This window comes from Cupressus sempervirens, chromosome 4 (assembly GCF_028749045.1).
Source record: "Cupressus sempervirens isolate cs-2001-9-10 chromosome 4, ASM2874904v1, whole genome shotgun sequence".
Classification (NCBI taxonomy): domain Eukaryota; kingdom Viridiplantae; phylum Streptophyta; class Pinopsida; order Cupressales; family Cupressaceae; genus Cupressus; species Cupressus sempervirens.
Genome location: NC_143121.1, coordinates 502,309,107 through 502,322,236, shown reverse-complemented (window position 1 = coordinate 502,322,236; position 13,130 = coordinate 502,309,107). Strand labels below are relative to the sequence as shown.

Below are 13,130 nucleotides of genomic sequence, written 5' to 3'. Positions count from 1 at the left end.
GAGGATATCATTGTGAGACATTGTTATTGTGAACTCGATAACAGAGGGGTTCATCTATTCGACAAAAAAACATGTGGTCACTCTAAGTTCACTTTGATGTCTTGAGAAAGTACTAGACTAGAGCATTTCTTTTCAATTTTTAGAATAAGTCAAATTATCAAATATCATGTCATTTTTGTTTTTAGTGTTAGGATTAGATGCAGGATTTGATGGACACAAATGTGGATTATAAATTGAGATTTTTAATTTTTTTAAATATGAACTTCCTTAGTTTGTTACTAAAATGTTAATAAGAAGATTGTTGACTTGTGAAAGGTATTGTGGCTATCAAGCAAAGGGATGAAGATAGCAAGTTCAGTGTGGATGGATGAAATTACAAAATTAAACCTATAATAAATCAAACCAACTATGACAATAGGAACTATAACAATTTGCACAAAACAATAATTTTAACAACATTTAATTAACAATTAATACAAATGCATTTAACAAGCTAAAATACTGAAATCAAATTTTCAATGATATGTCATGTTCCAAACTTTGATCACAAACTCTTATATCAAACTAAACCTTAATTAAAATGTGAGATTTAAATAACGTCATTATCAAAATTGAATGACATTATTGAAACAATTAAAATTTTATGCTAAAGAAAAACCAAACTAGAATGAAGGCAAACAAAATGCAAAAATTAAACCATCACTATGCTTCCCAAGGAGTGTGCCCTTGCTCCAAGTTCACACAAGGGATGGAACAAAAACCTTTCTACATTGTCATAATTAGTACATTTTTATTATTCAGGAAACAATATATAAAATTGTGTACAATAATTTGTATATAGTCTACTTCACACTAAAGTGTGCTTCCTTTAATTTTTTTGCAAAGCTACTATTATATACCTCACATCTATAACAACCAATATTAAAGGCAACATAAAATAGAAAACATTATTTTGTCATGTGGCTAACAAAATAATGACTAACAAATGCATAGTCACTGGCTAGAAACAATTATGTGATAGTAGAACCAAAATATGAATATAAATTTTGATTTCCTTCAAACAAAAAACCATTCAACACTAAAATATTAAGGTGGCAACCAAAAGAGAGCCACACAATTAAAAATTGTTTTATTATAATAAAAACCATAAATAGGTAGATTGTTGGTTTCCAATCAATATCCACTTGCATTATTTTGTGGTTATTTAGATCCATTACATAATCAACATGTAACCACTGTCATCTTGGAGGTTGTGCCATTATTGGAAAAGATGATAGAATATTGTTGGTCAAAGAATAATGTACAAAAGTTCCTAACTCGTCAAAGTGACTGTAAGGTTCTATATGACATGAAATTTTCATGTTGCAAAATATTTTTTTAAGGCTCAAAATAACAATACTTATTAGCAAAAATAATCAAATAATTAATATTCATATTTTACTTCAGAACTAAATTAAATATCACTAACTAATATTAAATCATATGCAACATAAAATAGTAAAAACATACAATAAGGAATAGAAATAGAATGTGAAAATTGGTACAAAGACATATGAAAACAGCTAAATTGTAGTTTAAAATGGGACACAATTGGCTCTCACCATGATTGATGCTCTCATATATGTAATAATGTCACTCATTCAAAATAGAGCCAATTTCAAAATGATTTACATGTATTATGGCTTGTGAGTTAAGAGTTTTGTTGTAATATTTGATCACCCAGCTCGATTTTGTAGAGCCCAGAGTGAAAGAGCATTCACTTATTTCTAAGGGATTCCTAAGCAATTGGCCATTGATCTGAGATAGTTGATAATAGGAAAGGGTTAATCATTAAGAGTCTTAGGACTTAGTAAGAGGAACTAAGATTATGATTAGGTTGCTCTTACATTTCACAAATTTTGTAAAATTGAATTATAAACTCATACTAGAATTTTCAACAATGGTATTTCGAGTATTTATCATTTTTTAAGTTTATAAAAGTGTTGCAATATCATCTTTTATTTGCAACTATTATTGTCATTGTTTTTGAAATATTAAGCAGCCAAAACAAGGGGGCCAACCCATAAGAATAAACTGGCAAATTACCAGCATATAACCATCCACAAAAAGGGGCAACCCCTAACCTATATTAACACTCCAAAAACTAAAACTAACAATAGATTAACAACATACAAAAAAGTAAAGTAACAGAAAGGCATCCATCTAAGATGACTTGTAACCAAACTGCTAAAAGTAAAGAGTTTTTTAAACAAAGGCATCATAGCCTTAAACCTGTCCATGTTAACAAACCAACAAACCTTGGAACACAAAACCGTAAGAAAATAGTGCACTAACTAGACTTTCCCTCATTTTTTCCTTTGAGGAGGATGCTCACCCAATCTTCAGCCAGGAACCCAAACAACAACTTGGCATCCTCTTGGCTCAGGTCCTCCTCCTGGCTGTCCTTTAGCAGGTGCAGGGTAGTGGCTACTGCATGAGTCACCTTTACCGTGAACTTAGACAGCAGGTCGAACCTCTCCTTCAGAACCAACATTTTGTCTCTTAGCTCTTTAATTGTTTCCTCCAGTTTGCCCCTTAACATGTCCACCTCCCTACCCACATTGTCAACTTGCAAAACCAGAGAGTTAGAAACAAATTTACCAATGGGAGTCACCCTATTTTGGGAGAACACCTCCATAGGAGAGGGGGCCTTATCCACCGTATTAGGGAATTGGTCCTGGGTGAGATTCACCGTATTCATCGTAAGGGAATAAGAGATGTGGGTCACCTCCTTATCCTCCCCTCTTGAGCCTGACGCAGACAATTCTAAAACCTCCACCTCCCCATATCTACAGTCATCCTTTCCCCCACCATAATTCAATATCTTTTGTTTCATCCGCTGCTTTGGGGAGGCCATATCCTTAGAGCCAAACTCATCCTCCTCCTAAGAGGCAGTTGTTCTCATTTTCCATTTGGCATTTGTTTTTGCCAGTCTCCTAGACCTCCTTCTACCCTCCCTAACATCCTCCTCCAAATCCACCAGATCCTTCTCTTTGCCTTTCTACAAATTCACCATTTTACCGAGTGGGTCTTCTTGCTCTCCTTAGGGGACCTAGTGGGTAAGGGTTGAGGGATGGGGGCCCTAGGACCAATAATTCTCAACGAGACATGAAGGGGACGAGGGTTATGGATAGCAGGGATATCAACCTCCACAATTCTAGGAGGAACAAGGGCCAAGTGAAAATGGTAGAGGTGAAACATTAACCCCTGGTGAAGGATAGTGTAATTGGCCCCTTTTTTCATTTTTTCCTTCACATCTACAACAGTATCGACCAATTCATGCAACATAAAGAAAGGAATAGACAGGCTATCATGATGCCTTAAATGGTTTAGGAGGGTAAAATGATAGTAATATCAAACATTGTACCTCCCTTCAAGCATTAGATATTTCATCAACACCAGACATACCTCATTCCAAGGCTCCAAAAGTTTATCCCTTAGAAACCCACCATGGTGGCAAATGGGTTCCTCAACATCTTAGAAGAAACGACACAAACTATCCTCATCCGCAACCCTCATCACTTCCTATCATTTTCTTCCTTGTCACCAAAGAAATAACTCCCTCAAACATTTGGAATGAGATTCCATTAATCGTCACCCTTCTGCCCTCCCAAGAATTAACGAATTAAAGCAAACAACTCTCATCATACCCATTCATCACTTCCATGAATGGAAACAGATCACCCTCCTTTAATATGTACCAGGTAAGGGGTTTCCTAGTGCTTTCCTCAATCTTCGATGACTCAATACGCAGAACATCACCCCCCATCTTTGCCACACTATTCAAAATTTTAGACCAGACTCAAATTCTGAGATTACAGACATTGTTCAAAAAAAGAAGTTTCACAAAATACTTATAAATGCCTTTAATGTCATGAATACCCCTATCTTTTCTAAATCTAGATAGCACATGCCAATTGTCACTGGCCCTTCACTTTGTCTCATCATCATCATAATACCATTGCCATTTAAAATTTGAATTATTACTCAACATCCAATATGATCTCATAAAAAGGTAAATAATAAAAAAATACACCCAAATCGTACTTTGATATCCTTCCCCTCTTGAACCTCACATCTTTATAATTGGGAGTACCCTTTTCATAACTTCTTGCCATCTATCTATAGAGACTTGACCCCATCAATTGATTCAACACTGATCTATCACCCTTTTCAATCAAAACATTCCACATAGATTCAATCATGATTTATCATCTTTATTCAACAAAGGTATTACCCAATTTGTTAATGCCCCAATCTCTCTTGAACATCATAACCAATGTAATCTCAGACTCATAGTCACCATCGCATCTGCCACGAGATTCCCCTCGATAAATATGCTGTAGGTCATAAAGCTTTAGGATCGTTAAATGCCAAACTTCTTCAATCGCACTTCTGATTGCACACCCCACTTTCATACTGCCCTTCACTGTATCTATGATAACCTTCGAGTCTCCTTCAATCATCATATTCTCACAACCCTCCCCAATTGTTAGCTTCAAGCCCCAGAGGAGAATCATAGCCTTCACAATGTTATTGGAAGCCTTTCCTAAATTACCCACGTAAGCCAATAGCATTTTATCATTTTTGTCCCTAACCATACCCACCTCCACCCCCACCCCTCCCCTCCTCATTCCCACCCACTCTAACTGACCCTTCCCTTCTTGTTGCATGATCAAAGTTTAGTTTAACCCAATTATCTTTTGGAGGTCTTTGTCTCATCCTTGCTCTGGCTAACTACTTTGATCTATCAATCTCCAAGAATCCTACATCAAGCTTCCATCTCCTAGCGACCTGTCATTCACCCAAGGAAGGGAGAGAAGACGGCCTCTACATCTTGCAAGCCTGCATTTAACAATCAACTTGACAATCAATGCGGTAAAAATCTCCTCACTTCTTTCATCTTTGGAGACTATTATTTCTCTCCTTCCAAATGCCCCAACAGACATGGGGGGGATCACATTCTACATTTGGGCAAGAAGGGGCTGATTGAAAGGGCTTTGCCAATTCTCAGCAAATTGCTCAATCCCCTTATTGAAGACCCCCTCTATCTCTAGCTATTGGAGAATCCTTCCCCAAATAATTTTTGAAAAGCTACAGTCAAGAAAGAGGTGGATAATACTTTCCTCCTCATCTCTACATAGATAGCATCTATTAGGAATTTGGAAGCCCCTCTTTCTAAGGTTGTCAATCATTAGGATCTTCCCATGCATAGTGATCCACCAAAAGAAGTTGACTTTTGAGATCAAATGATTGACCCAGGTCTCATGCCAACAATTAGGCTACATATCCTTCTCAAAAATCATCATGTAAGTTGAACTAATAGAGAATTCCCTAGACAAAGTAACCTTCCAAATGAAGGTATCCTCCAGAGGCACCTTGATATTCTGTAACCTTTAAGCAACTCCTCCAACTCCTCTACCAATCTCCCCCCATCTAGACCCCTAAGAGGCAATTGAATCTTTCTCCACCTTCTGCCAACCCCAATGTAGTCCATCACCTTATTTCCCATCATTGTTTATATTGCCTCACTTCTCCTTCCTCTTCTCCTTCCTTTTTTATTTAACATCCAATTTGAACTTTTTGTAAAAGAAGTTGTTGGCCTTGCATAAAAAATAATATTTTAAAATAAATTTCACAAAGTTCAATCAACTTTTATACAAAAAAAAATTATTATAATTCTATAATTATTTTACTAAAAATGTCAAACATTTTTGACAAATAAATACCTTAATTTTTATTTTTAATATATAAACTCACCACCCTTAAATTTCAAATATTTAACTTTGAAATTCAATAAATTACCTTTAACATTAATAATAAAGCATCTTAACCCAGTTTATCCTTTTGACATAAGGATATCAATATTTCCAATTGTCTTATTTGTTCCCCTTGTTCAAGTAATTTAACTTATTGACATAAGAACATCAATATATCCAGTATGTTGTGATATTGCTATCAGGATTTAACTATGTGATTTTGAGTCAAACTCATTGACCCATGTTTCATGAATAGTGATTCAACATGAATCCATCTCTCATGAGAATAAATGGAACACTTAGCACTCATTAGATCTAGGTGATGCTCACTGGGGTGAAGCACCAAGACTTCCTGGGAGGTCATCCATCCCAGTACTACTCCAGCCTGAGCGCGCTTAACTACGAAGTTTCCTCCATGGTTTTACCCAAAGCTTGCAACCCCATTTGCAAAACCTTCACCAAGTCTTGTGCCTTATGAACCATTCATTAGAAAGCCCCTTAAGCTCATCAATTGATAAGTCGGATATAATTTCCATAACAAGTCAAATTGTGATATTACTATCATGATTTAACTGAGTGATTTTGAGTCAAACTCATTGACCCATGTTTCATGAGTAGTGATTCAACATGAATCCATCTCTCATGAGAATAAATGAAATGCTTAGCACTCATTAGATCTAGGTGATGCTCATAGGGGTGAAGCACAACACTTGGTGAAGGTTTTGCTAATGGGGTTGCAAGCTTTGTATTTAACCATGGAGGAAACTTCGTAATTAAGTGCGCTCAAGCTGGAGAAGTACTAGGATGGGTGACTTCCCAGGAAGTCTCGGTGCTTCACCCCTATGAGCATCACCTAGATTCAATGAGTGCTAAGTGTTCCATTTATTCTCATGAGAGATGGACTCACGTGGAATCTCTACTCATGAAACATGGGTTAATGAGTTTGACTCAAAATCACATAGTTAAATCTTGATAGCAATATCACAATTTGACTTCTTTTGGAAATTATCTCCTACTTATCAATTGATGAGCTCAAGGGGCTTTCTAATGAATGGTTCATAAGGCACAACACTTGGTGAAGGTTTTGCAAATGGGGTTGCAAGCTTTGGGTTTAACCATGGAGGAAAATTCGTAGTTAAGCACGCTCAGGCTGGAGTAATACTAGGATGGGTGACCTTCCAAGAAGTCTCGATGCTTCACCCCTGTGAGCATCACCTAGATCCAATGTGTGCTAAGTGTTCCATTTATTCTCATGAGAGATGGATTCATGTTGAATCACTACTCATGAAACATGGGTCAATGAGTTTGACTCAAAATCACACTGTTAAATCTTGATAGCAATATCAAACTTGACTTGTTGTGGAAATTATCTCCTACTTATCAATTGATGAGCTTAAGGAGCCTTCTAATGCATGGTTCATAAGGCACAACACTTGGTGAAGGTTTTGCAAATGGGGTTGCAAGCTTTGGGTTTAACCATGTAGGAATCTCAGTAGTTAAGCACGCTTAGGCTGGAGTAGTACTGGGATGGGTGACCTCTCGAGAAGTCCCAATGCTTCACCCCTGTGAGCATCACCTAGATCCAATGAGTGCTAAGTGTTCCATTTATTCTTATGAGAGATGGATTCATGTTGAATCACTACTCATGAAACACAGGTCAATGAGTTTGACTCAAAATCACACAGTTAAATCTTGATAGCAATATCACAACCTGACTTGTGAAAATTATCTCCTACTTATCAATATCCAATATGTGTTTTAAGACATTATTTGTTCCCACTTCCTTGCTCAAAAATCTTTATTTTTATGTTTGAAACGACAATGTGGACACAACCAAGAAACATCCAATGTTTTTCTATGCATGGTTTGAATATTGGTTAGGAGCATTTAGTAGATAAACGACCCTAGTTTTTATCAACATCAATGGGTCCCATATCACCCAGGTCCATTAGATCCAGCGCCTTCGAAATATAGACATGCAGCTTTGCATTCATTCCATTATTATCCTTAATCTAAGGTGTCTTTATCGTTCTTGCATTGGAAGGAACAAATACCAAATTAATGTTCCCTCGTTTAAACAGTGAACTAAATTGTAAAATAGATGTGGTCATTCATTTTGCAAGGGATCTATATTAGAATGACGGATACTGCAAAATGACGAAGCCCAACGGACCTATCATTCCAACACATCTCCTAAATTTATCCGTGGATATCACGTTGCAAAGAGCAACTCTCTCTCATCACGCTTCTTGTGACTATTATTTAACACCTATATATCTTTAACAAATTTATTACGACTCTATGAACAATATACAGCTAAATAACTTGAGAACAAAATTATGCCCCACCCTTTTATGCTTCAGATGCAATTCTCTCCAAATTGGAATCCAGTAAATGTAATCTGCCAATAGTGAAACATTTCCTTGTAGAAATCACACAAGGAAACAAAAGAAACAGAGCCAGTCTTTCTTTGGGCTCTAGAATATCATGTGTATAAAAGAACTCAAACAAGGATGCAGATATTATGGTGTACTTATCAAACTGTAAATAATAATTGTTCGTTCCCCACCAAAAGTAGATTTTGGATAATGTCTGCCATAAACCTTGATTGTTAGATCTCAAGCTTCTAATCAACTTTTTTTCACTTAATCTCAATTGCTTGTATTGCTCCAAACCAATCGGCTCTGCTTATTCCTTCCTCTTACAAAAGTCAATGCCTGTTCAGAAACACATAGCTATATCAGTCCGTAGAAACATAACCAGATGTTGAGAAAGCAGATATCTAGCTCTAGCTCAATCGCTTACCTTTTTTGCCCTCTTGTCAACAGGAGTCCATGACTGCAGTGATGAAGATAACGAGTTTCTCTGCGTTATCTTTCCTGGAGACTTGTTGAAGTACATTAAAAGATTCTTCCGTTTTCTCTTGCCTGATGGTCTTGATTCCACCTCACTTCGGTATTGGTAACTATCAAAAATAGATGGATGAAGATTTTCTGAAGCCATTTTTTTACCTTCCACTAAGGGATATTCATTTGGTACCCCATGCAAAAGATCTTGAGATCCCCTAAATTTCTGTTGAACATATGATAAGTCAGGTCCTTTTCGAAAAAATGCATCAGCGGAATTAGTAACAAGTTTCTCGTGTTTTGCTGATCGTGACCTTTCTAAAGCATCTCTTATTGATTTTTGCTTCCAGTTGCCTGCCTCATCATTCCAGCCACGCATTTCTAGGGAACTAGGAAAATGTACCACATTGCTTTCCAACTGGGGTGGTTCTCTTGTTGTACCAACATTGAAACTACACAACGTAGACTTTGAGTTGTTCCACGGATCAATTTGGCTACTAATTTGGGTAGAAGATGGATACTGTCGGAGATTATTCTGAAACTGCTCCAATTGGTTGAAAACATCGAAGTTTGAAGGCTTACTCGTCTTTCTAATATTTGATGATGCCAATAATGGATATTCAGTATTTACGTTGCTATTAGAAAACCCACTAGAAATGTTATACTGGGGTCTGCCAAAGGCTCCTTGCTGGAAGTTCTTGCAGATGCTCACTGATTCTTCAATGCCTGGAGAAAGATTCAACTCATCAACTAAGCCACTGTTAGTATATCCAGTAGCATCATCCAATGTACGGCCCCAATTTAGTTCTGTGATATGCTCATTATTTTTGTGATAATCACGGTTATCAACCCACTCACGTGATTTTGAAATTTGTTTATGTGATCGTTGAGATATCTCTGAAGGCTGCTCTTTGAATCTAAAGGACAGTGATGGCGTATTAGTATCAAAATAGTCATTTACAAGGATGTCCTCTGAATGAATTTTAACTGTGGTGTCCAGATTGTCCGAGTTTATTTCTGTTCTAGCATAATCTCTATCTGCATTAAAAGGTGAAGTCAAAGTTGATGAGCAGTCAGTCGTGCAAGACTGTGTTTCTCCCAGTTCACCATATTTACACTGTACACCGAATAAAATTGCACTTAGCTTGAGCACATTAAATTTTGCCATCAAATGTAGTCGATGTTCAAGCGTCTGACAAATAAACTCAGAGAGAGAACCTGCGCAAGATAATACTGCATGAGCAGTAACAGGGTTGATTGAAGGAAATTTTGTGAGAAAGAATTCTCCTAGTGTTTCTGATTCCATCATAGCAGGATAAGAAACTTCTGTTGATTTCCTTGCCATTTTGATGCAGTTCAAAACTATATTATCGGTGGTTTCTGATGATCCTGATAGAAAACAATGCAAATGGATCCCCATTCCAACAGAAGAAGCATACAGATCATCTGATGCTTCAATTACTTCAGTAAGAAAAGTATCCTCGCCTTCAAAGATCTGCATAATATCAGAAATTCTTAGTAATGAAGCTAGAAAGTATAGTGTAGCTTTTTAGCAAACTGCGCATATGTTAGATTGATTTACTCGAGTATAACATCCAATTCTAACGTAATCACATTTTAAACATTTCACTTTTTGAAATACAATTACTTCTTTCTTGTATTAGAGACCCATAATCATACAGAAGTGACTTAAAGTGAATGTTATTTTGTTGGCATGTAAGAAGTTTACTTAGTATATGCAGAAGAATAAAGATCCCTTCCCAAGCCAATCTAATTTTCTGATTTTTCTACTGGACACAGACGGCTGTATTTGCGTGGATTTGCAATTGTTTGTGTTTGTTTTCTCAATTCCAACAATAATTGAAAGTTTAAGCATGAGATATATGCAATTAATAAAGTCTTGAATCCCACATAACAAAAATATGCAGGATTGATATAAATTTCTGAGTCTGACTGACTCAGAACAGCAACAACAAATTCAAATCAATTATTGGATATATCCACAAATTAAGATCTCATTCCTGGAATTGTGAGCGCTCATCCACATGGTGATTTTATTAAAGAATTCAAGTCTTACTACAGAGAAGATAAGGACCAGTATGCAACAGCATTTAAGAATGGTAAAATTACCCAGAGACATTTGCATAATGCCCAGAACCATAGCTCTAGCCTGCAATCTACACTTCCAGCTGGGAAGACTTTTCCAGTAGACAAACCTGCAACTAATTTAATTATCAAATCCTTTAAGCCTGAACCTGCAATATGTAATTTCAATCTAATTTCAACTTATGATCAATATCTTTCCAGATCTGATACAAATATCTAGGAGATAGCTGAATTATTCACCAATTCATGGCTGGCGCTGTTATTGGAAATTGAATTCTACAACTACTCCAAGGTCAATTCTATCAACCTGACCTGTATTATTGAAATTTAATTCTGCAGACCAATATTTATATATCCCTATGACAATAACATGAATCAAGCATCAGATCGTCATCGAGGTTGCAAACTTACACCCAATCATGTCCCATAATTTTTGAATTTCTCTGTCAAACCCTAGACACCATATTCAACTAAGAAAACAGGAAATACACAATCTGTAAATGATCCGATGATGCAGAGTGGGCTGCAATGGAAGCAAGATGGATTTCTCTACAAACTCAACCTATTCCTTCAAAGGAACATCTTCTTCCTCCTATCTAAGTTTTTTCAACTTGTATAGAGATGGGAAATACAAGGAGACCACATGAGACTTGGTGGATTAATCCTTTACCCTTCTTTCTTCAATTCTTCAATTGGCCTAAGTGCACAATCCATCAATCTCTGCCTGACGGAGTAGGGTAAGGTGTTTTGGACTTCTACACAAACCCTTTGTTGGTGTAAATAAGTATTTACTTATTACACTTACTTAAGTTTTACTTAGGTTAATGCATTATTTAATTATTTTGCATTATTTTTTTAGATGAGACACTTAGGAGTTTATGAACTCTCATTGAGTTACGCAACTCTAATTATGCACATGGTGTCTACAACACAGGAGTATGCATCATTCACTGAGTTGTCATGTTGACAACACAATTATCCGCACTCCTCATTTAGCACATGTTGTCTACACCACTGATTTGTGTGCTACACCATTGTAGGCTTATTCTTACATCATCGCACTTAATCCCGTGCTTAATGGAGGATAACCCATATTTGGTGGACATGTGCATGGTTGTATGACATATCATGATGCTAACTTCTATGCATTCTAGAAGCTTTCTTGAGGCCTTAATATTCAAACAATCCTAGTGTACTCTTGAATCCAGTTATTGAATGAATATCATCATTCTGATCATACTCTGTCTATTTTGGTCTACTGTTTGCTTGTGTTGAGTTCTTTAGTTCTTGGGTAAATTCTGGCCTAAGCCAAATTCTTACATGGTATCAGAGCCAAGGAGGATTCTCATCATGTAGCCGTTCGAGACCGTTCATGCTTTAACACCTCGACACAATTTCGGAGGATCCGCAAAAATTGGGAGCGTCTAGAGCTAGATCTGACCTCACCGTTGCATCCGGAGCATCGATTCGGTGAATATCGACTATAAATTTGCCTATATTGGGTGAAAGTTGATCGTGAGGCAAATTTTTTTTGCAAAACGGAACTCGGAGGCGCCGATTTGCAATCGGGTATGATCATGTTTATTTGATCTGATCATTATTTTTCAGATCTGATTAATTTAATCTCTGCTTTAATTTTCCGTTCTGGGTATTTTCGAAATTTTTTATATAGTTGAGGCAAAGAAGATTTTGGCCGAACTGGGCAGTGACACCCCGGCTCGGCTTTGTATTTGGTTGTTGTGGCTGATATATATTTTTTTATTGCAGGGTTTTTTTTTATGCTGCGGGCATTATTTTAAACGCGAGCCGTACAATAGCGGCAGCGAAACCCAGTGGAAAGAATTTCCCCACCGGCCCCGCGATCGAACAACAAAGTTTTGGTGGTCATTCACAACAATGCCGACCTCTTCAAACCTCCGGTGGTCTGTTTGCATGAGCTAGCATCGCTGTTTCCATTTAAATAGCGTGAAAGCCCAACCCACATCGAATGTGGGACTAATTCCCACATTCCGACGTTGCTGGAAAAGTTTCCAGCAATTACCCCGAGATGGAAAAGAATTCCGGTGCCGTTGCTCAAAGCCACGCGGCTCGATCTGCGGACTCAGCCTGCAACATGCGGACCAATTAATTCCAGCCACGCCTCATCACATACTTGGCTCATAGTCAGCAAACTGTACCGTCTACCAACACAGCACCTGCACAATCAGATCTGACCGTGGAGAGTATAGTTAGCATTGACATGCCGGTTTTTCCGTACAATCCGTACAGTATGGCAAGACACGTCAGCTGCCACGTCATCCAGTGGGCCAAAGGACGCTGACGTCATCAAATCAGTAGCCTAAAATTGACGCCCGTTTGGACATCAAAATAGGCCAAATTA

At 37.2% G+C, this 13,130-nt stretch overlaps 1 protein-coding gene across 2 annotated transcripts in view; it reads right to left on the bottom strand.

The window, feature by feature from the left end:
• Positions 1 to 8,109: 8,109 nt before the first annotated feature.
• Positions 8,110 to 13,130, bottom strand: part of SHOC1 (shortage in chiasmata 1) — a 260,024-nt gene continuing 255,003 nt past the window's right edge. For both annotated transcript variants that reach the window (XM_089825673.1, XM_089825672.1), the window contains exons 5-6: positions 8,604 to 10,139; positions 8,110 to 8,515 (exon numbers count right to left, since the gene is read on the bottom strand). In XM_089825673.1, coding sequence (XP_089681799.1) covers positions 8,450 to 8,515; positions 8,604 to 10,139 — 1,602 coding nt within the window. In that variant the 3' untranslated portion in view covers positions 8,110 to 8,449. The remainder of the gene's footprint in view (positions 8,516 to 8,603; positions 10,140 to 13,130) is intronic.